General features: G+C 56.2%; 4 protein-coding genes across 7 annotated transcripts in view; 1 reads left to right on the forward strand and 3 right to left on the reverse strand.

Annotated features, from left to right (window-relative positions):
* Positions 1 to 525: 525 nt before the first annotated feature.
* Positions 526 to 3,954, reverse strand: NPRL2 (NPR2 like, GATOR1 complex subunit). The gene is made up of 11 exons (XM_047095758.1): positions 3,760 to 3,954; positions 3,126 to 3,217; positions 2,856 to 3,024; positions 2,608 to 2,716; positions 1,999 to 2,135; positions 1,810 to 1,907; positions 1,652 to 1,688; positions 1,440 to 1,533; positions 1,247 to 1,364; positions 831 to 973; positions 526 to 744 (listed from the first exon to the last, which is right to left on the reverse strand). The coding sequence occupies exons 1-11, from the start codon at positions 3,835 to 3,837 to the stop codon at positions 677 to 679; spliced, it is 1,143 nt and encodes a 380-aa protein (XP_046951714.1). The 5' UTR covers positions 3,838 to 3,954; the 3' UTR covers positions 526 to 676.
* An 88-nt stretch (positions 3,955 to 4,042) lies between these two features.
* LOC124523837 (transmembrane reductase CYB561D2) lies at positions 4,043 to 6,713 on the forward strand. 2 transcript variants are annotated; one of them, XM_047095760.1, is made up of 4 exons: positions 4,043 to 4,158; positions 4,544 to 4,695; positions 5,161 to 5,198; positions 5,884 to 6,713. In XM_047095760.1, the coding sequence occupies exons 2-4, from the start codon at positions 4,569 to 4,571 to the stop codon at positions 6,385 to 6,387; spliced, it is 669 nt and encodes a 222-aa protein (XP_046951716.1). In that variant the 5' UTR covers positions 4,043 to 4,158; positions 4,544 to 4,568; the 3' UTR covers positions 6,388 to 6,713. The 2 variants fall into 2 exon arrangements, with proteins under 2 accessions (XP_046951716.1, XP_046951717.1); XM_047095761.1 differs by having other exon boundaries at positions 4,043 to 4,145.
* Positions 6,714 to 7,363: 650 nt separating this feature from the next.
* On the reverse strand, positions 7,364 to 12,076 carry TMEM115 (transmembrane protein 115). Its single transcript, XM_047095759.1, has 2 exons — positions 10,761 to 12,076; positions 7,364 to 8,144 (listed from the first exon to the last, which is right to left on the reverse strand). Exons 1-2 carry the CDS (start codon positions 11,609 to 11,611, stop codon positions 7,940 to 7,942), a joined length of 1,056 nt encoding a protein of 351 aa, XP_046951715.1. The 5' UTR covers positions 11,612 to 12,076; the 3' UTR covers positions 7,364 to 7,939.
* Positions 12,077 to 16,329: 4,253 nt separating this feature from the next.
* The window catches only part of CACNA2D2 (calcium voltage-gated channel auxiliary subunit alpha2delta 2), a 141,909-nt gene continuing 130,468 nt past the window's right edge, over positions 16,330 to 27,770 (reverse strand). Inside the window, exons 18-39 of one of the 3 annotated variants that reach the window (XM_047095873.1) lie at positions 27,350 to 27,424; positions 27,200 to 27,271; positions 27,042 to 27,113; positions 26,876 to 26,937; positions 25,918 to 25,994; positions 24,707 to 24,727; positions 21,931 to 21,991; positions 19,793 to 19,890; positions 19,481 to 19,571; positions 19,311 to 19,373; positions 19,060 to 19,163; positions 18,696 to 18,794; positions 18,515 to 18,603; positions 18,267 to 18,314; positions 17,967 to 18,038; positions 17,714 to 17,866; positions 17,498 to 17,550; positions 17,319 to 17,374; positions 17,036 to 17,162; positions 16,773 to 16,882; positions 16,592 to 16,674; positions 16,330 to 16,504 (exon numbers count right to left, since the gene is read on the reverse strand). In XM_047095873.1, the coding sequence (XP_046951829.1) occupies positions 16,364 to 16,504; positions 16,592 to 16,674; positions 16,773 to 16,882; positions 17,036 to 17,162; positions 17,319 to 17,374; positions 17,498 to 17,550; positions 17,714 to 17,866; positions 17,967 to 18,038; positions 18,267 to 18,314; positions 18,515 to 18,603; positions 18,696 to 18,794; positions 19,060 to 19,163; positions 19,311 to 19,373; positions 19,481 to 19,571; positions 19,793 to 19,890; positions 21,931 to 21,991; positions 24,707 to 24,727; positions 25,918 to 25,994; positions 26,876 to 26,937; positions 27,042 to 27,113; positions 27,200 to 27,271; positions 27,350 to 27,424 (1,827 nt within the window). In that variant the 3' untranslated portion in view covers positions 16,330 to 16,363. Of the gene's footprint in view, positions 16,505 to 16,591; positions 16,682 to 16,772; positions 16,883 to 17,035; positions 17,163 to 17,318; positions 17,375 to 17,497; positions 17,551 to 17,713; positions 17,867 to 17,966; positions 18,039 to 18,266; positions 18,315 to 18,514; positions 18,604 to 18,695; positions 18,795 to 19,059; positions 19,164 to 19,310; positions 19,374 to 19,480; positions 19,572 to 19,792; positions 19,891 to 21,930; positions 21,992 to 24,706; positions 24,728 to 25,917; positions 25,995 to 26,875; positions 26,938 to 27,041; positions 27,114 to 27,199; positions 27,272 to 27,349; positions 27,425 to 27,770 lie in introns of all 3 variants that reach the window. The other 2 variants (XM_047095875.1, XM_047095874.1) reach the window with 2 other exon arrangements.

Consider the following 27,770-nt stretch of genomic DNA (forward strand, 5'->3'; position numbering starts at 1 on the left):
TTTTTTTAATGTTTATTTATTTTTGAGGGGGGGAGAAGCAGAGAGAGAGGGATACAGAGGATCTGAAGCAGGCTCCTGCTGACAGCAGAACGCGTGATGCAGGGCTCCAACCCGCCAACCGTGAGATCATGACCTGAACTGAAGTCGAAAGCTTAACCGGCTGAGCCACCACCACCTGAGCCACCCAGATGCCCCAGGTTCCTCATATATCCTAAAGTTGCTTTTACTTTGCACCTGTTCCCTCTGCCTGGAATACTCTTTCTCCTTCAGGCCTCAGTTCAAGTCACCTCAGCGAGGCCTTCCTTGCCCATTTAATCCAGGACAGCCCCAACTCCCACCCCAAGTCATTCTTCATCACAGCTTCCTGATTGTTTCTTTCTGGCTGTTATTTCAGTTTATAATTACCCAGCACATTTACTTGTCCATAGCCAGTCTTGCCCACCAGATGGCGCACCAGGGTGCCAGGACCTCGGCTATTTCACTGCCAGTTCTCCAATGGCTGGTTTAGAGGCAGTACTCAATAAAGACAGGTTGAAATGGGTGATTTTATTCACAGAAGTGAGGGTCAACCTTGAGACAATATGGACTAGTCTACTGGTCTAGCCTTCATGTACCAGGCAAGGCTTAGCAGGACAGAGTAGCCACAGCCATGTGCCTAGACCAGGCCACCCCAGTCTCACTTCCAGCAGATGATGATGTTGGGGTCATTTTCCAGCCGTTCATCAAGCTCGTGGTAGCTCATGCCTATTTGGGACAGTGCAGGTGAGGTGAGTAACCATGACTTGACCACCCTGCCCTGCCCCAACCTTAGCTGAGCTGCCTGCCCCCACCTGTTTTGCAACAGATTTCATCGTAGCTGTGGCAGCCTGTGTAAAGCCGGGCAGGATGGCTCCGCTCCTCCCGAGACACCCGCACAGGATACTTCTGTAGTCGTCGGATGAGGTTCTTCATAAGCCCGAACTGGATAAGCTTCCTGGGGTGGGGTTGAGGGAGAGGGGGATGATGCCCTGGCCAGGACTTCCTCCAGCCAGGCCAACTCTTTCCTGCAGTCTCCCTTCCCATTTCGTCTCAGTGACCAGACTGGCCTCCAAACACATCATCTCCAGAAAGCCTGCCTGGACTAGCAGTGCCACATGATTCTGCTCACTGGGAATCTCCTGATTCCTCTCTAACCTGGGGCTCCAGAGAGATATAGAGTATCTGCCTTCAGGCAAACCCCTCATGCCCCTGGGAATCCCCTTCTGACCGTTCATCAACGCGCTGCAGCTGCTGGGGGTGGCGGCCAATGAGGTCTCTCACAGTAGTGCCAGGGCTCAGACTGCAGTACAGCTGGAACACATCCCGGAGACTGGCCCTCTTGTGCCCTGTGGGCACCAGGGGTCAGATCTGCTTGTAGCTCTGCCCTCCCCAAGATGGCCTCCCCGAGAGCCCGCCACTACCTTGCTTGGTCACATAGGATAAACACGCTTCCTGCAGGGACTTGTCATCTACCAGGTCCTGGACCTTGGGTGTCGGGCAGTACACATTGGAATACTGGAAGGTAGCAGGAGGCACAGGGGGCTCAGTGAGGGGCTTGGAAGTCTGACACAGCCCCAGTCTGGCCAAGCCACATGATCCACTCTCTGCTTAACCAGACCCCAGACTCACCTACCTGGAGGATGGACACCAGTGTCACAACGCCATAATACCTGGGGGAGATAGTTGTGCTCAGCTTCTGAGGGCCATGCCTTCCCAGCCCCCACACTCAGGGTCCCAGGGCTCTTTCCTGGCTAGCAACCCTGTCCTGAGTGTGACTGTTGCCGCACTTACAGCAAGTTCTGGATGGCAATGCGCACCAGGTTTAACTCCACATCTGCCTCTGCTGAGATCTTCTGGACGTGGCGGAAGCCGTCAATGTAGGGCAGGATCTGGGCAGGGCAGGGCAGGGTCAGCAGGGATGGGATGAGGCCAGGGCTGTGGCCAGCTCTACGTGATGATACCCAGGGAGGGCTAGCACACCTGTTGTGTGGTGAGGTCCCACTGTGAGTTGAAGAAATCCTCCTTGTCTTTGGTAAAGACAGGCACATCATACTCCTGGGCCACAGGAGGGTCAGGTCGCTGCTCAATCACCTTCAAGTGGATGGTGTTGGACTCATCTGCAGGGGACCCACCCATATCTTCAGTGTCATCTCCTTTAAGAGGCCCTCAATTACCCTCCGGTCCTCCCAGAAGCCCTTGATGGAGATGGGTAGCTCTGGGTAGGGCTAGTCTCCCCCTTCCCCTCTACTTTAAACTCTATGCCTAATGTGGGGCCTGAACTTACGACCCTCAGATCAAGACTCACATGCTCTACTGACTGAGGCAGGCAGGCGCCCCAAATCTTCCCCTTTCATGGAAGAAGAGATAGGTCCAGAGAGGGAAAGGAATATGCCCAAGGAACATGGAGCATGGCCTCCAAATCCTAAATCCTAACATGCACTGGACCTTGGACATCATCAAGCCAGCTCATGGCTATTTATTGGCCACCAATTTGTTCATTAGTCTTGTCCATGGCTGGGCTTGCCTTCCCCTGCTATGTTCCTATTCTTCCTCTACCCCTTTGCTGTCCTTGCAAAGGCTGGGCCATACCGATGGGCAGAGTGCACCGGCCTGAGGCATTTAGCTCCTCCAGCAAGATGGTCATGATGGGCACCAACTTCTGCTTGCTCTCCTCTGTTGACACGAAGCTGCTCTCTAGCTGAATGGAGCATGGACAACATGGTGGGCACACCCTGGGACCCCTGGCCAGCATCCTGCCCTGGCAGATTCCTAGGTCTGGAGGGCTTTGGAAACATTTGTCTGCCTGCCCATCCACTCAAGCCCATTGTGTTGCAGACCTCCAGTGTGGTCAGGTAGCCAGCCAGCTTTTTGACGATGGGCTCAAGGGCACAGGTCTTAGCCTGAGCATCACACACGAAGCCTAGGTTGAAGAGCAGGGCATTGCGGCTGTACTTCTTGTGCTCGATGCATACAGGGCAGCCGATCAGTTTCTTCTCCATGGCTGTGCTGGATGGGGGGAACAGGTGGGAACAGAGTCAGGTTCTTTCTGCTCCCAAACTTGTCCTCTCCTCCTGGGACATCCCCCGCCTTCCCCACTAGGGCCTCACACAGTGATAAGCTTGTTCTGCAGCTCTGGCTTGGTGATGATGTACACTTGGACTGTGTCAAACAGCTCCCGGGAGATGAAGTCTTCAGGGACCTGGGAAGCGGAGTGGCAAGAGGCCCCTTAGTGGACCTTGGGACTAGGCATAATACCTTGGGGGACCCCCAAGGACTAAGCCCTCTTGTCCAGCGTTTCACCTCTCTCCCATCCACCCAGGCCTGCTACTCCTTTGTGTTTCCAAACACACTCCAGGTTCTCACCTGCCTCCCGTCTTTTGCATATGCTGTTTCCCCTACCTGGCACACACTCGCCTCCATCTAAATTCCTAAGCATCCAGGGATACTGTAGGACCGCGCATCCCTACCTCTCTTGGGAACTGATACCTCCTCTGGGTCCCCACAGCCCGATTTCTCACAGTCACTGTCTATGGGATGTTTGTTTGCTCCCCAACACTGGGAGCCTGGGACCTGGGTCTGAGTATTCTCTCGGTTAATGATTCTCCATGAATGAAGGAGTAGTGTGACTGCGTGCAGCACGGGGCACGGGAATCCTCTGCTTCCAGGCAGCCTGCTTGAGCTCGCGAGAGCGTCCCTCTCCCCGTCCCCTTCTGCCCCCAGCCCCGCGAGCCCGGATGGCACCTGATAGGTGATCTTGGGTCCCAGCGTGGGGTGGAACTCGCTGAAGAATATGCATTCGATACGGCAGCCGCTGCCCATGGCGCCAGCAGAGCCCTGGTCTGTAGTCTCTGACGGCTGGACCCCCTGCGAACACCCGTCGGAAACAGCCCGAAGGCCTGGATGGTGGATCAAGCGCGCTTGCGCACTCACACCCGTCAGGCTGTCTGCTCAACGGCGCCTGCGCAGCATGACTGAGAGGTGTGGCGCGGGGGTGGGGAAGCTTGTCCCAGGAAGTCCCGGGTAGGTAGACGTCGCACCCGGAAGTAAAGCGGCTCCGCGACGGAGCTGCAGTGCGCGCGACAGGGGCCTGAGTATCCCGCTTTCTTGGGAAGAAACCACCAAGTCGGGTCAGTGCTGCAGGTGAGGCAGGCGAGTCCCTAGCACGTAGGGTCAGCATGCCAGCGGCACGTGGGGAGACTGTGCGCGAAGGGATTCAGGCTGTAAAGTCGGGAGCAGATGGGAACTACAATACCCGTAGCGCTTCACGCGCTTCCTGCGGGCGCTCCCGTCCGGCGATGGCGTGATGCACGCTGGGATTTGTAGTCTATTACTCGGCCTTGCGCATCCTACCTGGAAGGTGGGCCAGTGATCAGTGCCAGTTCAGATACTGGCTACACACTGACAGGCTGCCAGCCCTCGCCTACTTCTTGGAAGAGAGTGGCATTCCTGCCCTGCAACCCTTGCTCCAGTGTGAGGAGCGGACAGCAGGCACTTGAGACCCTTGCTCATTCTACTATGCTTTCAGGCTCCAGCCACTGGCCCGGTTGACCATGGCCCTTTCTGTGGAGACCGAGTCGCACATCTACCGAGCTCTGCGCACTGCCTCTGGGGCTGCTGCCCACCTTGTGGCCCTGGGCTTTACGATCTTTGTGGCTGTGCTTGCCAGGCCTGGCTCCAGTAAGTAGAATTCATAGTTGACTTCTGGGAAGGAAAGTGCCCCTTCTCCTGGGGAGCAGGAGCAATAGGAAGCCTTGGGCCTGACTCCTGGGAAAGGCTTGGTTGGCTGGGGGACATCGTATGCTGGAGGAATAAGTGGGGAGGAAGTGAGTGTGGGGGCTCTGTCAGTTTGGCCAGAGTACCTGGCTCTTCTTTCCTTGTCTTGGTGCTCCACTTGGCTGCCTTGTGTGAAGTGCTAGGAGAAGGAGGGAGGCCTGCCAGAGGAGTGGCAAAGCATGGCCTCTGCTCCAGGGAGGGACCAGGAAGCAAGGATAGGTATGGGATGAGCTTGTTGCAGTAACAGGGGCCTTAGTATTTTGGCAGCACTTCCTTGGGCGATGCGCTGCCCATTTTCCTCAGACTGTAGGGATCGGTGTGGCTGGGTTCTTCTTGCCTCAGCCTCACAAAGCCTCCTCTTCATTCCAGGTCTGTTCTCCTGGCACCCCATGCTTATGTCTCTGGCTGTAAGTAGTGGCCCTGGCCAGCTCTTAGGGGCGGGAGGGAGCATAGTTCCGGGTGGTAGCCCGGGTAGCCTCTGAATCCTTATGGATGCTTAATATCTCTTTGGAGGGGTGGAATGTGGAACTGGAGGAGTTGCATGCTCTAACACCTGCCTGTAGTATATAAACCAGACTTGAACCAGAATGTTCAAAACCCAGGGCAAATTTGCCTAAGCACAAAATGAGGCTTTATCCACCTCCAGGCAAGAAGCTTGGAAGATGATTTTTGAGTGTACCTGTGTCTCTTTTTACCTTAATTTATGGTGATGCATCTAATTTTCCCTGAAATAGTGCACCCATGTGGCCAGCTCTTGCCAAGTAACTGTATCCAGCCCTGTGTTAGGGAAACAAAGCTTGTGAATCATTTATAACTGCCACATCTCAAACCTTGTGTTTGCTGGGTAATATAGCAGACATGACATTTCAAAATAGCACCTAGGAAGAAATGTGGAGAGGTATATACCTCTTGCCAGTTACTAAGGGCAGATGTCCTGTCCCTGATAGAGCTCCCCACTCTTGCCCCTCCAAATGGATACTCTTGTCATTGGGTAGAGAATGGAGAGGGGGAATCTGCCCACAGTGACTGGCAGCTTAGAAAGTTATCTGAAGCTTTTTTTCCTGACTTAGTTTCCCATCCCTGTTTCCCCAGTTCTCTTTCCTGATGACCGAGGCACTGCTGGTGTTCTCTCCTGAGAGTTCGCTGCTGCGCTCCCTCTCACGGAAGGGCCGAGCACGCTGCCACTGGGTACTGCAGCTGCTGGCCCTGCTGTGTGCACTGCTGGGCCTAGGTCTTGTCATCCTCCATAAGGAACAGCTTGGCAAAGCCCACCTGGCCACGTGGCATGGGCGGGCAGGGCTGATAGCTGTGCTGTGGGCCGGGTTGCAGTGCTCAGGTGGGGTGGGGCTGCTCTACCCTAAACTGCTGCCCCGCTGGCCCCTGGCTAAGCTCAAGCTATACCATGCCACTTCTGGGCTAGTGGGCTACCTTCTGGGTAGTGCCAGCCTCTTGTTGGGCATGTGCTCCCTCTGGTTCACCGCCACAGTCACTGGTGGGGTCTGGTACCTTGCTGTGCTATGCCCTGTCATTACCAGTTTGGTCATCATGAGTCAAGTGAGCAACGCCTACCTGTACCGCAAAAGGATCCAGCCATGAGCTCTTCCCAGCCTAGAAGCCTGGATTTGCCCCTCAGTGTAGTAGTGGGGGCTGGGGCCTCCTGGATTTTCTCAGCTAAGTCATGAGGACATCTCAGGCACTGGGGAAGTCTAAAGTAGGAGTCTTGTGTGTGACATTTTTTGCTTGCTCCTCATGGTGGAGTGCTTCCCCTTTTCTTCTGTACTGTCCCAGAGGAGCTTATGGATGATGTCTGGATGAAGCTGGGGTTGCAAACCTACTTCCCCAGCAACTCAACTCATACTTGTACTGGTATGTCTGGAAATTACAGGAGAGAAAAAAGCAAAATAAAGAAGAATGACTGAAAAGACCGGATGGGAGGAATAGCTTAGAACTGGGGATAGTTCTCACTAATGCTGTCAGAGTGAAGAAACAGGCAGCTAGGCAAGATGGGGACCCCTGTCCCTGGCTGCTCACTGAGGGGCTGAAGCTCTCCCAGCACATGAGCTCTGAGATCTGGCTGCTGAGCCTCCTGTGCCCTCCTGTGCCACCCAGGGCCCTAGATGGGTGGCCCTAGATGGTACAGCTATGTGTCCTTTCACTCTCCCACCTGCATACTGTGCTGGCATCGCCAAACTGGTGGTTAGATGTGGACAGTGACACGGTGGGAGCTGGGGATGGGCTGTTTCCATAGGTGTCAAGCACTGACCACTGTCTTGAGAGTGAGCAATCGATAAGAACACTCTTTATGGTAGAGAGGCCCTCAACCATCCGATCTTCTGGGCAGAGCCTCCCTGACTGGGAATCAGAGAGAGAGAGAAAATGAGTAAGTATTGGAAGTGACAGCTCTGGGAAGGGTGTTTAACAGTGGGGGTAGGGGGAGTGGGGGCAATAGGCTTCTTATTCAGCTGGAGCTGGCAGGGAGACCAAGCCCTTGAACCTAGAGTAAACTCCCTAACTTTGCAGTTGAACATAATGAGGGGGCTGCCCAAGGTGGTCTGATAGAGCCCAGGAGCCATACCTCAAAGAACTGCTTTATTGATACTGCGAGGCTGGGCTTCACTGCCCACTCAAGTGGTCCTGTAGAAAATACTTGGGAGCCATGGCTCTTCTGGCCAAGAAGCAGCCATAGCCACAGCAGAGGGAATCAGAAATTTTCACATGAACATAGTCTTTCTGAGGGTGGGCAGGAATGTGCAGCCCTGCACTGGCTGGACCCCCAGAACGGTTTTGGCAAATCCTTGCCTTGGCTCAGGGCTCTTGGCAACCAGTATCAGGCATCAGGGTTGGCCCAGGAGGTGTGGCACCACTGTCCCTGCAGCCACTTGCTTGGGGCTGTCTGCTGAGGTACAGTCTTACCTCAGATGGCCCGGGCTGGCTGACACTTCAGAGGCCCCATGCCTGGCATAGTGGTTGTCTGGAGTTGGAACCAGGTAGCAAGAGTCCTGGGTAGTGTTGGCGAGAGATAGCAGAAGACTGTGGAAACCCCCAGCAGCCCTTCTTCCTTCTCAGAGCAGTCAATGCCCTGGAGTAGCTGAGAGGTGTCAAGGGGGGGCTTGGGAGAGGAGGCGCCTACACTCAAGGTGGTCTGGAGTTACAGCTTCGGCGGAGCTGCCTCGAAGGTGATCAGGCTGGATTCTGGGGCAGCCCCCTTCCCTGGGAGCATGGGGGCCTTGTCTGAGGGTAGGGGGCTATCCACCTTGGCCCCTGCCTCCTCTTCATCGTCATCCATGCTTGGCCAGACGGACTGGTCCTCCACTCTCTTCAGCCGCTCATTGAGGGCCTTCAGGGCCAGTTGCCTGGAGCCAGAGGAAAGATGACAAGTCACTTGGCTCATGCCCTGTACTCTTCCCCCATAAAGCTGACTCCCCCTACCACCCAGACTTCTCTCAGAATTCTATGTATTCCCCTTCACCATTCAGGGCCCAGGGCTTCCCAGGGACCGGAGAGGGCCACCTCTGCCATCAGAAGAAGGACCCAAAGGCTGTAGAGCCTCCCCTTCATAGCCAGGGCACCTTCAGGCTGAGAAGGCCATCAGGGTGTTTGTCATACTGTCCACCAGGCCAGTCCCACGAATGATTCTGAGGGTGGTGCCTAAGCATGGGCAGAGTTGGTACCCCAAGAAAGATGGGTGGAAGGAGTCCCTGAACATGGGAGTTTCTGCCTGGGCACTGGTATCACATCCAAGGAGAGAGTTATTACTTCTTCCTCTCTCCTCATTAGGGGTGTTTTGAGTCTCCTGGCAAGGGTCTGTGGGGAATGCTGGAATGCAGGCACCTACCCTGGATCTCAACCTGGGAAGCAGGTCCAACTTGGGTCAGCCCACCCCTCCTGACTCTAATGTTCTCCTTCCCAGAAGAATCCCCAAAGCCACCACTACCGGTGTTAGAGCAGTGAACACCAAGTCCTTGCAGAAAGAGGAGGAACAGCCCATTTGGACAGGACACAGGCCAAAGCTTACTGGTTCCACTGGACAAATCCTTTTGGATCTCACTTGGGGGGAGGTGGGAAAGTTGACTAGAAGATATACACGTGCACTTGGGACCCTAGTCTACCAGGAGGTAGAATGCCTGTGCTGCCAGGCAAAACTTTCACTAGTGGTCACTATGAAACCCTGATGCCTCAACCTGTTTGTGCTACAAGCATGGGGGAACAGCCTGTAATAGCCTTCCAAGTTCCAGCAGAGAACCAAAACCTCCACCATACCAGGGAACGTGACAGAAAAGGCAACAAGAACACAGGCGCAGAAAACCCAAGCACAATTCCACCCTTTCCTCCAGCCTGACACATGGCGAACTGGCATAAACAGGACAGTCCTTCCCTGTGCTACCCAGGCTTCCATCCTGGAGACTGCCTTGTCAGTTCTGTCTAAAGTCTGCCAATGTAGAGAGGTAATGGCATGCTAGTCACTTCCTCACAAGAGTCAAAGATAGGAAACCCTGTCTCCCCACTACTAGTAGCCATTTGGGTTTGGGAGTGGCATGCTGCCAGATGTCCAACTGCTTGGAGTAGTAATAACCATAAGGCTACGTCAAGAACCCACATCCTGACAACCTCGCCTACCCCAACCTGCCATTTTCTTGGGCCTGAGCAGAGGTGTTTTGAAATGTCAGCCAACCCTAACAGTCCAAGACTTCTCACTAAAGGAGGAGTCACCACCGTGTCTTGGCCCCACCTGTAGAGCTGAGGACAGCTCAGTTTCTACCAGGCCCAACCCTCTTGGTCCCATCTTCCCCACTGTATAAAATGAAGACAGACCTGTCTTTAGAATTCATCAGCCATAGACACAAACTGTAGGGCCAACAGTTATGCCCCGCAGCATGCCTTGTGTACTTTTCAACATCCACCACCTTAGCCCATAGTAATCTGCAGCCCTTCCCCTGCTGGAAACCCCTTCATGAAAGGGGTGTGTCCCACACTGAAATCCACAGCCCCAGTGGAGAGTAAGCACAGGGATAACTTTTCAGCTGAATTCATAAAACTGTCTGCCAAGAATCCATTTCACAGGTGAGCAAAAGCAGAAGCTGACAGGAGGAACAAAGCCTGCTCCAGGCTTCACTACTAAAAGAACTGCCTCAAAAAAACAAAAACTCTCAACAATAATGTTGGAAATAGAGCTGTTACCACTCTGGTGAGTCAACAGACCTGGGAGAGAGAAAGAACGAGCCAGAAAGCTGGATTAAAAAAAGATCTGCCCTGCCCTGGCCAAGGTGCATTCAGTGAATAATTCATCTGGGACTCCAGATGGTGCAGATGGCTTGGTTTACAGATAATTAAAAAGGTTGTCTCCACTCCCTGTGTGGTCAGCAGACTCCACAGTGGGTCACATGGCCTGTCCCCTGGGTTTGGTGACACATACATGCTAGAAGGACGGGGTGTAGTACCCCAAATTTCCCTCTCAATAAGTGGCAGAGAAGCACAGCATATGAATTTTTAAGATCCAGGAAGAGGACATGGCTCAGCATTTTGAAATTGGGGTGGCCCAGACTGCCTAATAAGAATCCCAGGTCTCTTTCTCTGATCCTCCCTCACAGGGGAAAAAGGACCAGCAGGTCGTTTCTGGCTCCCATAGGACCAGTGTCTAGGATTCCAAGTTTCTGACATGATTAGGATTATGTGTATCTGGCCATTAACCCCTCACACAGTATAAAAGGACACTGGGCATTTCTTGGGGCTTGTTAAGTAGCCTGAGTGGTGAGAAAGGCAACTTTCACTCCTTAGTGTTGGAAAACACCTACTGGAGCCCAGACTCCTACATGCTGAGTTTCTCAAAACCACAAACTGGATTTTATCTCTGAGTCTGCCCCAACACCTGACCCTTGGCTGCCAGCCAACATACAGCAAGTATAACAGACGATATGGGGCTTGATCAATACTCTCCTAGTTCAACAAGGTTTTGGAATACTCCACAGTACCTTCTCCGTTCTGCATCTTGAGGGTCTGTCCCTGGGAGGCTGATGGTGATGGAAGACGGGGCACCTACATCATAGCGCTTCACTGTCTTCTGGCATATCTTTACCTTCACCAGGAGACCGTGCACCAAGTTCGCCAACAGCCCCACCACGGGCTGCAGAATCTCAGGGAAGAAGGTGGCAAAAGCGAAGTGGTCAGCCATGTCCCCTCGGCCTCGGCTATGGCGCTGGTAGAAGCGAAGATAAACCCAACTGGAGAGCAGCCCAAAGCCATAGGAGGCCAGTGCTGGGCTCTGGAGCAGCGTGGCCAGCCGCAACAGCAGCAGCAGCCCCAACAGCAGCATAGGCACCACGCTGACACGCACCTGGGGCACACGCAAGACCACACAGTCCCCCATGGTTTGCTTGAGTGCCACCAGGACACCACCTAGGAAGCCCAGGGCTCCGTGGATGCGGATAGTGAAAAGGTAGACCAAGTTGAAGGAAGCCATGTAGGTGAGGAGGTAGGCGAAGGCCCCCAACAACCCCACTGACACGTTCACCACTGAGAAGAAGATGAGCAGCTCCAAGGCCCCCCAGAGGGGCTCCAGCAAACGTCCAGCCACCACCACCGTGGCAAGACTGATAGCCACATCCCACACGTGCTGTTCCATCAGCCCATGGGTGGCCAGGGTCCAGATCCAGAAGTTGGGCGGAAAGAGGTAGCCTGGGGTAACCGCCAGGCAGCCCGTGTCCACGGCGAAGGACAGCAGGTAGAGGAAGAGTACTGTCGCACACAGGGCCTTCACCACCACGCTGGCGCTGGCCAGGATGGCCCCCAAGTGCTGGCGGGCGCCCGGTAGGGCGCGCTGCATCTTCCCGAAGGGCGTCGGCCTGGGGGAAGGGTCTAGTGTGTTAGGGGCCTCCCCGGGGCCTCGCCCCAGTCCGGCCCCGACGGGAGGCCCGGGCCCGGCCTAGTCACTGGCCTATGGCCCCGGTGAAGACTCCACTTCTGGTCGGGTTGGCTCCGGTCCCAAAGGGTCAAGTTGGGCCTGGTCGCGGGGCCGGGGCCTAGGCCCCTTGCCGGGGACCTGAGGGAAGGCCCTGGGAGGCTTCTGCACGTCTGCTCGCCTGCCTGCCCTGTGGGCCCCGCGCCGAGCTGACCGGGCTGGCGTTGATCTCAGGGCTCGGCCTATTCCATCCACTCGGGGGCCCTACGATCTGCGTGGGACTGGAGCCTAGTTCTGGGCCCCAGTCAAGTCTCGTCAGCTCCGGCTCGGCCTCGGTCTTGGCTACGACCGTACCTCCTCCCTTCCCAGGCACCGACAAACAGGGTGCTGCGCTTGCGCGCTCCCGACGGCGGTGGGATGCCCTTCCGGCTCTGCAGCATGCTGGGACATGGAGTCCTCAGCCGAAGCCGGGGACGAGCGGATATCAACTTTATGGGCAAAACTACAAGTTCCAGGAAGCTGCGCTCCCGGGCCGTTCCAGTTGGTAAGAGGAAGGTGTGCTTGGGAGTTGTAGTTCTCAGGACAGTTTCCGCCTGTTGTCGGGGAGTGGGGAGGAGTCAATAGCTTCGCTAACCTGGAGGAAAGCTGCGGGTACCTGCGCGGCAGCGAAACTGCAGACACGCGCTTGCTGAATTTCCTGGGAACAGTAGCCCCGTGCATGTACATCTGAATACTTCTGAGTGTGTCTTTGTGGACAGGTGTGTGGGTAAGAATGTTGATGGTCTTGGTGTGCGTACCAGTGTGCAGGGACTCCCGAAACTTCCGCAGCCTGGTGGTGTGTGTCTGATCCAGGTTGTATGGGTGTATGAGACCTGACCCAGATTGGAATTCTTGCTCTTCCATTTGGCGGCTGTGCGACACTGGCTAAGATTCCTCAATTTCATGGACGTAAAATGGAGATAATTTTACGGTGAGGGTTCAAGGGGACTGTGGTGTAAAATGCCAGTCCACTCTGGGGGCTCAGTGAGTGTGTTGCCCAGGCTGCCCTTGTTACAAGTGTGGTGGCACTGCGACTTGAACTCAGGTCTCCTGTCCCCAAAATGGCAAGGCTGGACTGCTTTTAGTGACTCTCTTCCCCATCACAGATTTCTTATCTCTGGCCTTGAGGAGGAGAGATCTCCCCCACAGACTTGGGCCAGGGTGGCCCAGGGCCCTCACTTCACTGCATTGGTAGCTTCCAGCAGTTTGTGTCCTGTGCAAACTGATTTTTTGGTGTATTTACTTTTTAAAAATGTGCATATAGTTAAAACAATTATATGTGACAGAGCACATGTATAAAGTGCAGAATCCCTTCCTTTCAGCCACTGATCTCAGTACAACTTCCGACCTGCGCATAGCCTTCTAGGTTACAAAAGGTGTTGACAGTCTTTTCTTTGTCTAGGGTCTGGACTTTAATTTGATGCCAGGGAGGGTTGCCAGCTTTAGCAAATCAAAATACAGGGTGTTCAGTCAAATTTGAATTTCAGATAGGTGAATAATTTTTAGTGTAAGCATGTCCCCAGTTTTTTTAGTATTGTTGTATCATACAATATTGGAAACATACTAAAAAATTCATCATATATCTGAATTTAAATTTGACCGGATGTTCTACATTTTATCTAGCAACCCTATCCTGGGACCGAGCAGGCATGGGAGGGCATGGGAGCTCTCTCAGGGGTTACTAGTTAGGCATTGCTCTGTGGCCAACCACTGCAGGAGGAGTGAGGAAGAGTGTCTTTGCTAAGGCCCAGAATGTCCTCCTGCATTTATTTAGTATCCAATGCCCCCCAACCAGGTCACCTCAGGTTTCTAGCTGAAACCTTTGCTGATTTCTTGCCTTTCTCACCAAGCAAGAGAGGAGACTTAGTCTCTGTTCGTTTATCTGTCTATGGGGATAAACTAGTACCAAGTCTAAGGTGTAAGCTGACTGCCTACCAGGTGAGTGCAAAGTGTGTTGTAAGTGAGTAAGCATCAGCAGTATTAGGAAACCTCTGTTGGGGGGGGGGGGGAAAGGAAACCTCTGTGCTGGTGGTTACTAGTTTCTCTCCTTGAAAACAATGTGAAGGGTCACATGGAAGTAGGGTTGATTATTAAGAGAGTAAGAGAGTTGGGATTAAAATGAACAAGGGCACAGGGCAGGCCAGAGGGAGGTCTGAGAGGATTCACAGAAACTGATTCAGTTTTGGGTTCCAGAATGAGCAGTGGCAGTCAGGGAGAACACTGGGCCTTGGGCCTCCCCTCAACTGAAAAGGAGCCATGGTCATGCTTATGGGTGGACCAGACCCTGGCCTTCTCTGGATAGCAGGATGGGCCCTCAAACACCAGGTCATGGACTTGGGCCAGGTATTAACTCATCGCTCCAAGTGGATGACCTGCCCACTAGGCCCTGGTGGTCTGACCTGATGGCTAGATGCCTACCTAAACTCAAATTTCATCTGTCTTCTTTCTTCTATCATCCTGGCCTTTAAGGACAGCTTTTCTCAGAGATTATCTGAGATACAGGATGTCAAGGATCTGGTATTTAGGAAGCCCAGGAAGCGTCATGCCCTACACCTACTGGGTACCTGGGTTGCAATAGCCTTCATTCCCAGTTGAGTATTAGGTGGGACTTTGAGGTCATGGCTACCTGTCTTCAAGCTACCCAATTCCCACCCTGAGGCAGACACAGTGGATGGGAACCATTTGAAGTGAAAATATGAACATTATTTAATAACTGATCTTCTGTAATAAACCATTTGAAAATATTTTACAAGGAATCACACACACGATATTTTACAAAGTTTCTTGACTTTTTTGTCACTGTTTTTCTGACTTGTCTGTACAAAATAGAACCAAAAAAAAAAAAGGGCAGAGAAAAGGAAATGGCCCCCCAGTCCCCCACAGATCCCCCGAGCCCGAGGTGAGGGGGCAGCCAGGTCGGGTGGGTGATGAGAAGGATTAGACCCAGCTGGGGGTTGGACAACTACCTGATGGGGATTGTTTGTCTGTTTTCCTGTTTTTTAAACTTAAAATATATATTTATTTTTCTGTATATGTTTCTTTTTTATTTTTATATTCTCCATTGAGCACCTGACTACACTACAGTTACACACACGCCCCCGCAAGACATGGCTGGCATCTAGGCTGGGTGTACAGCATGGGTGCCCACCCTGGCACCAGCAGCGGGCATGGACCATACACACACACTGAGAAAGCAACAAGCAACGTGACATTAATTAATGGAGCCATTAATTAATGCATCACCCTCCCCCCTCCTCCCAGTCCATCTGAGCCTCTTGGCCACATCCCCCTGCTCTCCCGTCCCCCACTTGCCCCCAGGCTGGGATGCCTATGGGGGAAATGATCAGAATGAATGGTGTGAAGACATGTGCCTGGGCCCAGCCTCTGTGTGTGCACAGAGTGTGTGCATGTGTGTGTGTATGCGTGCACGTGTGTGTTCAGCAGGGGAGAGCAGTTTGCTCCCCCTCCCCCATTGTGTGAGTGTGAAGAAACAGGGAGTGGAGCACAGGCCTGAGTGTGTAAGGGCCAGATTGGGGGTGGGATAGCCCAGCCAGGAGTGATTATGTCACTCTGGCTAAGGCAAAGGGCAATGTCTGGTGAAGATTCCTCTGCCAAGAGGTGCAGGCAGTGGCATGTGGTCTCGCTGGGGGCCTGACACTAGTGCGAAATGGTTACAATGAGCACCTGGTGGGGTGAGGGACATTTCCAGGACACTGGTGGCTAGGGTGGGACAGAGGTGAACCCCCTGTCCCAGCATTTGGCACTGTTTGACATTCAGCTTTAGAGACAGAGGACCAGCTGGGCTGCAGGTCAGATTAGAGGTGGGCAGTGAGCAGATGAAGTGTGCATGTGCCAACCCTCCCACCAACCCCCTGCCCTGTGTAAGGCTTTGTGAGCCCCTACCCCCACCCCATCCCATGGTGTGTTTGTGTGTGTGTGTGTGTGTGTGTGTGTGTGTGTGTGTGTGTGTGTGTATGTGTGTTCGTCCTCCTAGGTAAGTCTAATGTGAATCCAGTTTCTGCCCTCAGGGCTCCAGGTGTTTATGGGGTTGTGTCTGAGCCAGTGTCACTGTCACTGGCCTGTCACCTGCAGGGCTGGAAGAAGGTGGGAGGTGGCTGTAGGCCTGATAGGGGCAGGAGCCATTGAGGGGCTGCCTCAGGACCTCCCTCCTGCCAGGACTTAAGATGGGATGCACAAGCCTCAAACTGCCCATCTCAACTTCATTATTCCCAGGGAATCCAGATTTGGTCCTGGGTGGGACATAAGGGCCAGGTTAGAGAAGTCCAGCTGGGGCAGGGCCTAGGTCTCCCACACAAAGGGAGCCTTGGGGCAGGGTGGGCAGTGGAGGCCTGGTTTGGCACCAGTACTGTGGCTTCCCTGTCCCAGCCCTCAGGGGCAGGTAAGTCCAGTGGGAATAAGGGGTCTGGGGTCACTTTGACAGTTCGGCGGCGAGATGTGGCTTGGGGGCCAAAGACCTGCGGCACCCTCCTTTGGGACCCCCCCCCCCCCCTTCCAAGGCTCAGACTTGGGCCTGGCTACTCAGGTCCTTCGGTGAGGGAGGAAGCGAGGCTCTAAGGCGGGGTGTGGGGGGGGGCAGGGGAGAGGCGGGGAGGCCTGGGGAGGGGCAGGAGGGGGCGCTCAGACGCGGCGCGAGGCGTGGGCGTGGACTTGGGGCTGCGGCCGAGGAGGCAAGCCCAGGAGGAGCAGCAGCTGCAGGGAGACCAGGACGCCCAGCGACGGCGGGAAGGAAGCTCCGCGGCCGCAGTCTGAGGTATCTTCCTGCGGGAAGAGGCAAGGTGCAGGTCGGCCGGGCGGCCCAGGGAAGGGAGGGGGGCCGGGATGTAAAGTGCGCCGCCCCCTTCTCACCGTCGCGTTGTAGTCAAAGCAGATATGCGGGCCTCTTCGGTATCGCGGTCTCTGCACCAGTTCACACTGCTCCGGGCCGTCCGCTGGGCATGGGTGGGGAGTCAAGGAGGCGGCAGGGCACTGAGGGGGCACGCGGGACAGGAGGGGGCGCGGGCGGCGGGGGGCGGCGGGGGCAGGATACAGTGTGTCTCTTTCTGCAGAAGCCGGCCACCCTCACACTGGCTGCACAGAGGCTTCTCGGCCACCACGAAGAGAAGGTTGGTGTTGGTCAGTCTTTGCGCGTGGAACAGCCTGGAGGCAGTCCGGAAAGGCGGGGCTTTGAGACTCGCCCCGCCCCTCCCCGCTGTAGCCCGGGTCCCGCTCCGGGCCGCGCCCACCCGGCAGGCCCCGCCCATGGTCCCACCAGGCTACAGCCAGCCCTCCGGTCCCGATCCCCGCGGGTACCTGGAGCAGTTTCCGCAGTCGATGATGGCGTTGTAGGAGGCGTTCACCGACCCGAAGTAGTACTGGGTCTGTTTCATGACGCAGCTGCTCTCTCGCGCTTCGGGGTTCCCCTCAGCCTCCGCGGGGTCTGCGAGGGCCCAGAGCGCCTCAGCCCCACCCATTCACCCTGGCAAGGTCTCGGGTTTCAGCCTCGCTCAACTTTAAGCCCCGACCTCCCTTTGGGATGGGTCCGGGCTTAGACTGGGGAGGGGGTTCGAGGAGGGGCCTCTAACGCCCCACCTACCTGCCTGAAACCAGCTGTGATAAATGAGGCCATAGAGAAGCTGCTGGAACAAGGACCTGTAGGGCAGGGGTCACTGAGTGGGAGTGGTCAGCAGAGGCCAGTGCCCTGCCCCACCACTTCTCTTGAGCCCTTCTGGTCAGGGAGCACCCTTCCTCCGCTCCCTTCCCCTTTGGACTCACCAGGCTGCAGCCGAGGTCCACCAGGCCAAGTTAAGGAAGTCTGCAATAGTGGGCTGCAGTGGAGAGAGGGGCATGGGCTGCTACTGCTGTCCCGAAACCCGGGTCACCCCCAGCTCTCTTGTCAGAGGTGGAGCGTCATCTGTGGGCAGGTCTCCCAGCCTCCCCCCCGCCCCCACGTTGCCCCCCATCTCCAGACCAGGCATTGCTGGGGCTTACCACAAAGACCCCCCGGGGTGCAGCACCCAGGTTGCCTGGGGGTTGGGGGGCGCAGGCTGCCTGATAGTCGTAGGACTCTTTGCGGGTGTAGAAGGAGTTATTGTAGAGTGCCAGCATCAGGTTGGCATCCACCTCACTGAAGAACCTGCCCACCTAGGAATGCCAGGAGGCAGTGGTAGTCACAGGGTTGGCAGTGCCACAACCCCAGAAAGCTCAAACCTTGGCCTCCTCCTACCCTCTCCCTGACCCTCACCTGGTCCCACTGATGATTCTGGTTTGACAGCACCAGGAATCCCCCATCATCAATGAGGACACAGAGCAGGTCCTGAAAGGTGGAGAAGGAGGGGGAAGATGGAGAGGGGCTCAGGCCCAGACCTTCCTCCCCAGACCCTGGCAGTCGGGTGGTTGGGTAGAAGGGGCACCACTCCCCCAGTTGTGGTAAAGCTGTAAAGGGTGGGATGTTGAGACCCCCAGGCCAAATGATAGGCTAGGAGTTGCAGTTGGGATTAAGAAATCAGGGATCAGGGTAAGCTAGGGTTTGGGGCACACACACCTCATTGTTAACCTCGCAGTCCATCTCACAGTGGCTGCTGGGACCACACTGCTGGGCAGAGAGCAAGGACCATAAGGTGCCCGCCAGTTTTCCCCCTCCCATCACCCTTTGTACATCTAGATCCCCAGGCCATCTACAACAACCACTGCCTCCCCATAGACACAGGAACCACTCTGAGTGGTAAGGATTTCCGGGAGACTCTAGAATGGGTTTTGCTGGGCTTACTGCCCCCACACCTGCCCAAGTACCTTCTGAGGCTGGTCCTGGTGGGTACGGTTGCTGGCTAGCACCTTGAACTTCTCGGCCCAGGCCTCTAGGTCCAGCTTAACACCTACCACTATAGAGGAGAGCAAGGAGTCATCAATGCCCGCCTTCCTGGGCAGCACCCTGCCCATCGTCTCTTTCTCCACCTCCACCCCAGGCATTCACCTGCTGGCCTCAGTGTGCGTCCACCCAGGCTGAGCTCCACAGCTGTGCTGACGAGGATGCCCACTGTGTCATTCTCCAGCTCCAGTGGCCTTAACAGGGCTGGCGGTGGGGTGGGATGGTCAGGAGTAGGGGCTGGTGGTTACACTGACCACTCTGTGCTGGGCCTGTGGACCCAGGGGCCCAAGCCAAGTACCCAGTACCCAATGTAGTGTTTGGCACAGCCTAGCTCTCTCTCCTCATCTGCCCCAGTCTCAGCCAGCCTCATGTTTGAGAGGGGCCTCAGAGAGCAGAGCCTAGTCTTGGCTGAGCAGACAGGGAAGCCTCAACTTCCCATCTGCTGCTGGGCACCTTGGAGAACACTCACCGTCCTGGTGCGGGGGCTTGAAGACATAGCCATGGTTGTCCAGGCTACGACGGTAGAAGCTGGCATTGAAGGGCTCTGGATTCTCCATCCAGTCATCCGCTGCTCTGGTTATCCGACAAAGACAGAGGTCAGTAGAAGGGGTGGTGTATGGGGGACAGTGTCTCAGCCAGGTGCAAGGAGGCCTATGGGAAGCAGGACAGAGGCAGGGTCCCAGACAGGGGCAGGGTTGGGTGGCAGGGTTGGTTACTTACTTGTTGGGGAATACGCGAGTGATGCCACCATCAGTGGCAGCGAACACGGCCAGAAGGCTGTACCTGGGGGGCAGCAGGGAGGTGAGTCACAGGCTTGCCTTCTGCAGGGCAGGGCCAGGGCCTCTGGGCCCATCCCAACCTCCTGCTCCCACAGGCTGGGTGATGCCTACGTGTTGAGATCCTGGTCCCGCCACACACGCTCCACCAGCTGCTGTGTGATGCCTGTGTCCAAGATCAGGTTGTGCAGAAGGAAGTTGTTGCCTAGAACCGGAGGTTAGGGGTGGAGGGGCCATCTTCTTGTGGCTCCCTGCCCACTCTCCCCCATATACCCAAGGCTCCAATAGGAGCCTTTCCCACTATCTGGCCCAGGTCCTGCCCTGGGCTTGGGTCTGCATCACACCTGCCCGGTCTCTGGGTTCTTTTGGGCTGCCCCCTTGTGGCCTGGGCACTGCCCAGACCCGGCTGCCCCACTAGGCACTCACACTGCTTGGAGTCTGGAGTCACTTTCTCCATGAGCTCAATGAAGTTTTTCAGGAACTCGGTGTTGTTGTCTGAGGCATTCAGGTCCTTGCAATACTCTCTGGGGGTGGGGAGGGGCAAGAAGAGTGGGCTTGGGGGGCTGGACAGAGCAGTAGGGTTGAGGTTTCTCAACAGGCCTGCCTGGCCATTGGCTGAGAAGCCTGCGCCTTTGGCAGGGGGTGTGTATTCTTACAGGCTGCCACCTCTGAATAGGGGCGGAGCTGACACAAGAGTGATGGTCTGCTTCCTCCAATCTGGCAGGTTCTCCCTCCAGGGCATAGCCCTGGACCCTGACGGCACACCTGGGAGGCCCCAGGAGATGCCTCATGGCTGGCCCGTCCACCTGTATGCTGTGGCGTTCCCGTGGGCACACGGTGGGTGAAGTACCGGCGCTGACTTAGCCTAAATATAAGACTTCAACCTGCCGCTTCCTAGCTTTGCACCTTTGGATGACTCACTTAAGCTCCCCAAGCCTCAGTTTTTTCCATACCACAGAGGGTGTCAGGAAGTCAGTGGGAACACGTGGGTCCTCAGACTGGCTGCTCCTTCTGCTCGGAATGCTCTTCCCCTAGAGGCGGACAGTCCAAATCCCTCACCTCCTCAAGGCCCTCACTGGGCTCAGGCTGTGGCTCCAGAGAACATAATGTGGGAGTTTTGGGGCATGGGAGGCCCGCTTCAGGCTCTGTTCCCCCAGGAAGTCTTGGTGAGCAGTCCTTCCACCCTGGTAGATGGAGCTATCTCTCCTGCCTAATCCTTCCTTCACACAGCTGCCACTAGAGACCTCCCCGCTGGCCTGAATGCAGCAACTTTGTGGGGATTATTAAAATGCACTGCTTCCCTACACCGTGCTAGGGTGCACAGTTTGGTAAGGGCAAAGCTGGGGGCAAGCTGGGTTTCAGCCCCCACTTGCTCTCTGGCCCCTATGGCCTTTGTACAGCGCACAACCTGTACTTCTGTGGTGGGGGGCACAGCTGATACATCCAGAGTCATGCCCACAGTTGTGCTTCAGATACAGTTCCCCCACAGTGCCCCCCAAGAGTATGTACATTTACATTTGTGGGTTACTTCATTCACTCACCCAACATGTATTTATTGAGCTCTCCCAAGCCAAAGATACAGAAGTGACAAAAACAAACACAGTCCCCTCTCTCAGGGTCATGTAGGCCACACAGGCCTTTTCACTCATTCCCACAGTCACTAATGCACACAGCCCACTCCGTATTTACACTCAGACTCTTACAAACATACACAATTACTCACAAACACAAACACACATCTACAGAGAGAGAAATTTGTGGGTGCATGCACACACGTGCACACACATGGAGGTTAGGAATGTCCAGAGCCCCCGTGTGGTGCCTGAGAGTGCCCATGGGTCTCTGTCAGTTGCACCCACCTGCCCTCATCCAAAGCCAGGTCACAGGGAAGGGCTTCACCACCGGGGGAGCTGCTGGCCTCCTCACTTTGGGCCAACAGGCAGAGCGTGTATACCCAAGGATGTGTGTGTGCACGCTGAGTGTGCACTTGAGGGATGGTCCAGGCCCGGGCCTGCACTGGGCCCTGACCCTTCACTTGCCAGAGCACCTCTTTAAAGCCCTTGTACCCTCTACCTCCCCCAGTCCTCTGTGAGCCATCACACCTAAACTCAGCACTGCTGACAGGGGCTCTGGCTGGCTCATCCCCAGACCCACACAAACACTGAGTGACACAGGACAAGGACGAGGTGCAGGGTGGGAGTTGGGGAGGGTACCACAAACCAGAGCAGCAGCTGCCCAGTCATGAGTGTGCTGTGGACAGCCCGCCCAGGGCAGAAAGGGCTCCTTCCTGGTGGCCCGGGAGGGCAGGGAATATCAGCAGAGTCCAGAGCCCTCCTGCCCCAGGCCTGGTGGGGGCTGGAGCTGTGGGCAGCTGGCCACTGCTGCCTGGTGCGGCTGCATGGCCCAGGGTATGCACATGGCCGCACATACGGGGCTATGCATGGGGTGGGGGGCGACACTGCACAGGACACACACACACAGAGCTCCAGGCAGCAGTGCAGGAGGCGGGGCCGGGGCGGTTGGGGTTGGGGAAGGACACCTCAGCAAGGCCACACGCAAGCTACCTGGGAGCAATGAAAACATGTCCTTCAGACTCAAAGCTGCTGGGGAGCAGGAACTCAAAATCTGCAACAGAAACGGGGGGTTATCCGGCGGGGGCTGGGGAGGCAGGAGGCCAGGGGGCTCAGAGCTGACGGGGCTGGAGGGACAGGGCAGCGGGTGGCTTGAGGGAGGGGGAGACACCAGCAAAGAGGGAACCCGCCACTTCCACGTTCGAGCCAGAGAGAAGGGGCGGGCAGAGAGAAGGGGCGGGCGGGGAGGGGTGGAGGGCCTGTGGAGACTACAGCATCGCAGGAGGAGGGCAGTTATAGCCAATATGTTGCCCAGGCCTGGTCCTCTGTCGGCAGTGAGTCCCGTGGCGTGGCTGTATATGCTTCCATACAGCTGTATAGCACATATACACGGACACACACACACACATATATATACACACACTGCTATATATATGCATGGTCTGGGGGAGGCGCCGGTCTCGCTCTTATCACATCCGTAATGGAAAAAACCGCATGCTGAGCTTCCTTTGCCTCCAAAGAGACTTTGAGGAAGGGAATTGGCTTTTGGCCGCGGATTTTTATCTCTCTTTCTTTGCTGCAGCTGTTTGCATTTTGGTAGGTCTTGCTTTTGTTCTGTGTCAGGCATCAACATGGCCAAACCGAGGGAGTTTCTCACGGGCACAGACAGTCCAACCAGAGACGGTGTGGGCAGCTGGGGCTGGGCTGCAGTGCATTGTGGGGGTCCAGTGCTCTTTCTTGGGCTGGGAGGCTGGGTGAGGGGAGACTCATGCCTGAGAATGTTCCCATGCTGTGGAGGAAGGTGTGGGAGACAGGGAGGACTCAGGAATGCTGCACAAACCTGTACACCTGCCCTCTTGGGCTGGGAGCATGAGGCCAGGCAGGGAAGAAGGGTGGGTCTTTACCTTTCCTAGGACCTGTCCGGGTTCAGAGCAGCCAAAGAAGAATGCTGTGGCTCCAGAGAAGGAGTGCTCTTAGGGACCTATCAATTAGACCTGTGCATGGTGTGAGAGTGAGTGCGTATGTACATGGGAAAACGTGTGTTTGCATACCTGTGCAGGTGTACAAATGTCTCTGTGTGGGTTTGTGAGTGAATTTGGGCTTCTCTGTGGCCTCTCCCGGCCCAGATGGATCAGCCACCTGGCAGGTCTGCATCTTGGAGCCATGCCCCTGCCCCTTGGTGTGTTGCACTCTGGGCAGCCCACCTTCTAATCCTGTCTTCACCAAGGTATGATCTCTCTGTCACCCCAAGGCTTATTTTTGCAGAAGAGGGGTCTTCTCTGTTCCCAGATACTCCCACAATGCACTGCAAGATTCGGGGAGGTGGGCTTGGGGTGCCTGCAGGAGCTGGGCAGTCACTGGTTGGACTGTTGCTTTCTGATGGGACTGTGAGGCAGGGTTTGGACACAAGCCGACAGGGAACGGGTGCGGGGGAGGGGAAGGAGGAGAAAGAAAAAGTAGGTAGGGGAGCAGGAAGGGAGACTAGGCTATAATTGTCATTGTTACCAGGGCCCTGCATTTCTGGGGTCAGTGGGAGGGATGTGGAAGGGGGAGAAAAGACAACTCAAGCCAGTGGGAGTAGGGTCTGTCCCCCACCCCCACCCAGGCCAGTGGTGCCAGCTGTATCCCCTTTGCTGGACTATGCTGGACAGGGCCCCCGGGGCTTCTTGGGGAGCCCTGGCTTCCAGGTCATGGGGACTGGGGACAGGAACCCCCCCTTGTGGCTCTCCATGCCTATCTGTCCAGGCAGGGGTATCTGCCCCTGTGGCAGAGACCCTCACATGCTGCCCTCTCTCACCCTCCTTGTTCTCCACCAGAGTCTGTGAGTTCAGTGCCTTTCTTTTTTAGGAATGTCTCGCTTGGGTACCCCTAAGTGCCAGAATCTTTTTGTTCATACACAGACTGATTCCCTCTAAGCTCTTTTGCTGGCCCTTGGGGTCCAGACATGGTTCCTTCCATTCCTGTCTAGGCTCACTGTCCCTGAGTCTGCTTTTATTTCCCAGGGGAATACCTTCTCCACACCTGACCCTCTGCCCCAGGGGCAGCAAGTACCAGAGTTGGGCTGGGCCAGTGGACCTTAGCAAAGTCTCTGGAGGCAGTGGGGGGCACCAGGACACAGGGGCTGCAGCACCTAGGCTGGTGCCCAGGATGGCTGGGCCTGCCTGGCTCTCCCAGTGGCATGGCTGCTGCCCTATCCTGCCCGTCCCAGAATCAGGGTGTAGGGCTTCCAAAGCCTTCCGACACCCCTTGGAGGGCTGCCAACTTCTGGACCAACTGCCAGAGATCACAGGAGGGAGAACTATCCCAGACGAAGCCTCATGTGGCTGGCACTTTCCTTTACCCTAAGCCTCACACATAAGCCCCACTGAAGACTGGTCTAGCCCTGCCTATTAGGCCCCCTGTCCTCCTGGGTGGGAGGTGGTGGAGAGGCATCCAGCCCTGTTCCCACTGTTGAGTTGTCTTAGAGGGACAGAGAAGGTGGGGGCGGGCAGGGGCCTGCCCAGAGGGAGAGAGGAGGATGAGGAGGGGGCCTGAGCTCTCAGAACACTCCGGAGACCACCCTGCAGGCAGGGCCAGGAGAAGGGCCCCTGGCTGTAATAGGGGTTTAGGGATGAGGGAAAAGGCAAGAACTCGAGGAGCCAAGGGGATGCTGGGAGGGAGCCCTGGAGAGCAGGGGTTTGGCTGGTCCTGGGCAGGGAGGGGGGCAAGCAGGGGTGTGAGGGTGGGTGGGGTGGGGAGAGGAGGGTGCACTGGTTCTGAATATACTTGCCCTTCAGTTTGCTGATTGGCACTGGGACAGTCCACCAAGAGAGAAAGCGAGGAAAACAAAAACAACACAAACACAAAAACAAACGAAAAGGGGGAGGGGAAGGGGAGGGGCACAAACAATATTTTATTCAATGGCTGTTTGAATGAAAATATTGTGTCTCATCATCATACCGAAAGGAAACTTCTTGCAAAAAAACGACATGAGAGAGAAAGAGAGAGCGAGAAAACTCAAAGGAGATGAGCCCCAGTCGGCCAGGCAGGTGGGGGGCGCCCGGTGGGGCCGGAGCCCCAGCCTCCCTCCCAGTGACCTCGGGCGGTGGGCAGGCAGGGCCACAGGCTCCAGAGGCCTCTTGGGGGAGGCCCAGGGTGAGCAGAACATGCAGGAATGAGCCACAGGCAGAGGAGTGGACCAGGGAGGGAAGGAAGGAGAGAGGTCCAGAGAAGAAGAGAGGGGGAGAGTGAAGGGGAGGAAGAGGCAGGGAGGGTGGGAGATGCAGGGATGAAGGGGGGTGGAGAGAGCAGAGGGAGGGAAGGAGGGAGGAAGAGAGAGAAAGTAAAGGTGCTGGGGCAGGAGAGAAACGGAAGGAGCAGAAGGTAGAGGGAAGTGGGGAGACAGAGAAGGTGGGGGTGCAGGGAAGGGAAAGAGAAGGAGGGAGGGAGGGAGAGGGGGAGAGGAGGAGGAGGGAGAGAAGGCAGCAAGAGAAATGGAAGGGCAGAGAGAGTGAGGCAGTGGGGGTTGGAGGAAGGTGAGAGGGGCTGATGGGGGGGGCGGAAAATGGGGGAGGATGAATGAGGAGGTCAGAGGAGGGGGAGAGAGAGACCCTGGGGGGGTGGCACCACAGGGGAGAGAGCTGCAGGGCACAGGGGGAAGGAGAGATGAGAAGAGGGGGTGTCTTCCAAGAATGCAGCCCCCAGAGGTGTGCGGGGGAGGCAAGCTAAGGAGGGAAGACACGCAGTAGGAGAAACTAAAACCAAAAACCTCAACGGAAATCATGAGAGAATGGTCTGGAACCAAATCTGAGAAAAGGCAGGCATGCAGATTTCCACAGACTCCGATGGCTGGTGCCCCAGCCTGCGGGTGCCTGGGGGTGGGCAGACTGGGCAGGAGGGGCTGCCTTGCCGCCAGCGGCTGGCTATGCTGCCTGGGGCCGGCGGCCAAGGTGCGGGGCAGAGGCAGGGGTGCAGGGCACAGGCAGGGGCCGGGCCACTTACACTTGACCTGCAGGATCTGGTCACTGAGGTTGGCTTGGAGGTAGAAGGTGCTGTAGGGCGGGAGCACAAGCCCTAGGCTGGGGATGAGGGGAGGAGAGGAGCATATGTCACTGCTGGGGAGAGGTGGGCCACATTGGCATTCAGCCCCCCCACCTTGGAGCTGGGCAGAGATGCCCAGGCTGTGAAGTCCCCTCTCCTGACCACCAGGGCCACCTTTCCCTATTAGCTGTGGGAGATTCACTCCCTAAACTCTTCTGGAGGCCTCAGAACTCCCAGCTCCAAAGCAACTCGCCACCCCCCCCCACATCCCCAGCGGCCTCCCCCAACACACCATGTGCCCAGCCAGCCTCCTCTATCTGGCCAGCAGCAAACTCAAAAGGGACAGAACACTGTCTGTGAGCTAGGCTGTTGGGTGCACAGCCATGGGAGTGGGGTCCCTCAGTCCTAGAGACTTAGGCCATGTGAGAGCCGTCAAAAAGCAGGGCTGGTGCTAACACCATGAGGAGCAGTCACGAGCTGGGATTGGGGTGTGAACGAGACCAGCTCTTGGGGGCACAAGGAGACAGCCTGTACTGCCTGGGCCTGACCCAGAAGGGTACCTGCTCCGAGGCTGTGGTGCCTGTTGAGAGCAGGCCTGGGGATGTGCTGAGGGTGACATCCTGGGTGCAGATACCCAGGGATACAATCCAAGCAGGGGTGACATGGGAGAGAGTGGTGTGGCATGGGGAGACATCAGATGCACTGTCTTGTCTCTGTCCAGTTCTTGAAGGGCCAGCAAAAGGCCCTTGGGGGACCGAGAGTCCTGGGGTGAGTAGTGAGCAGTTCTGGCTGCTGGTGTCCCACTGGGATCATGGCTGCAGTCGTTGAGAACGCACAGACTGGGCAAGCACAGGGCTCAGACTCTGGGCTCTGGGGCTGCCCCCACCCCTCCCTGCCTACCCAGCCCTGACCCACTCACCTGTAGTTAGTGCTCCTTATAGGTACCCAGGTGTAGTTCCGCATCACCTCGTCTACGTACCTCTGGGAGAAGAGGCTGAGTCAAGTACTTGGGCCAGTAGGCAGGGGTGGGGTGGAGTACGGGAGGATGCCCACTCTGACTCTGTGCCCCTATACCATCTTCTCACCTCGTCCAGGGACTTGACCAGCGTTCTGATTTGCTTGTGGCCCTTGTTGCCATCGATCATGCTCCGACGGATCTGGAAGGACCAGAGATGTGAGGGGTGGGGTCCCTACTCTCTGCTGCTCTGGGTACCCCCATCTCTACTCCTCTCCTTTTCCTTACCTCCTCTTTGTTCTCATCCTCCAGCTCAGCATCCAGGAAGTCCAGAGTCACAGGCTCCCGGAAGTTGGTGGTCTGTGGGAGGCAGGGCAGGAAGTCAGGGGTCCCCATCCTGTAGAGTTTACCCTCCTCCTGGCCACCCCCCTGGCTCACCTGGGGCTTGAGGTTGGGGTGCAGCAACACGTAGCCGTTCAGGTCAATGGCAAACACATAGCCGTTAGCTCCAAGCTGGGGGCGTAGATTGGGAGCTCAGGGCCTGGAGGGCTAGGCAGGGATTCTCTAGACTCTCGAGCTCTTCCTCAGCCTGCTTTCGATACCACTGAGGTTTGCCTGCCTGGGCCAGGGGCCCCCACATGCAATGTGACCTCGAGCCTGTTTCTCAAGCTGTTTCTCAAGCTCAAGTCCAGCAGGCTGGTATCCTGTGTGCACCAGCTCTTGCTGAGGCTGACCGGCATCATGGGACCACAATTTGATTTGGCCTTCTGCCCCAAATACCCCTGCTTGTCATGGAGCTGTCAGTCAGCCAGACTGCTCTGCCTCCACTGGCCCCTCAAGGCTGCTGTTACCCTCTCCT

This window comes from Lynx rufus, unplaced genomic scaffold (genome assembly GCF_022079265.1).
Source record: "Lynx rufus isolate CCGP_SWC_20201006 ecotype Redwood Valley unplaced genomic scaffold, mLynRuf1.p SCAF_4, whole genome shotgun sequence".
NCBI lineage: Eukaryota > Metazoa > Chordata > Mammalia > Carnivora > Felidae > Lynx > Lynx rufus.

What these genes read in the sequence shown, in the direction of transcription:
- LOC124523837 (XM_047095760.1), top strand. Translation starts at nt 4,569, where the DNA reads ATGGCCCTTTCTGTGGAGACCGAGTCGCACATCTACCGAGCTCTGCGC. An exon ending in GCTTGCCAGGCCTGGCTCCA is followed by an intron (nt 4,696 to 5,160) that starts GTAAGTAGAATT and finishes TCTTCATTCCAG; the next exon opens with GTCTGTTCTCCTGGCACCCC. An exon ending in CCATGCTTATGTCTCTGGCT is followed by an intron (nt 5,199 to 5,883) that starts GTAAGTAGTGGC and finishes CTGTTTCCCCAG; the next exon opens with TTCTCTTTCCTGATGACCGA.
- TMEM115 (XM_047095759.1), bottom strand. Translation starts at nt 11,611, where the DNA reads ATGCAGCGCGCCCTACCGGGCGCCCGCCAGCACTTGGGGGCCATCCTG. An exon ending in CAAGATGCAGAACGGAGAAG is followed by an intron (nt 8,145 to 10,760) that starts GTACTGTGGAGT and finishes CTCTGGCTCCAG; the next exon opens with GCAACTGGCCCTGAAGGCCC.
- NPRL2 (XM_047095758.1), bottom strand. Translation starts at nt 3,837, where the DNA reads ATGGGCAGCGGCTGCCGTATCGAATGCATATTCTTCAGCGAGTTCCAC. An exon ending in GACCCAAGATCACCTATCAG is followed by an intron (nt 3,218 to 3,759) that starts GTGCCATCCGGG and finishes TCCGCTTCCCAG; the next exon opens with GTCCCTGAAGACTTCATCTC. An exon ending in TGAAATCTGTTGCAAAACAG is followed by an intron (nt 745 to 830) that starts GTGGGGGCAGGC and finishes TGTCCCAAATAG; the next exon opens with GCATGAGCTACCACGAGCTT.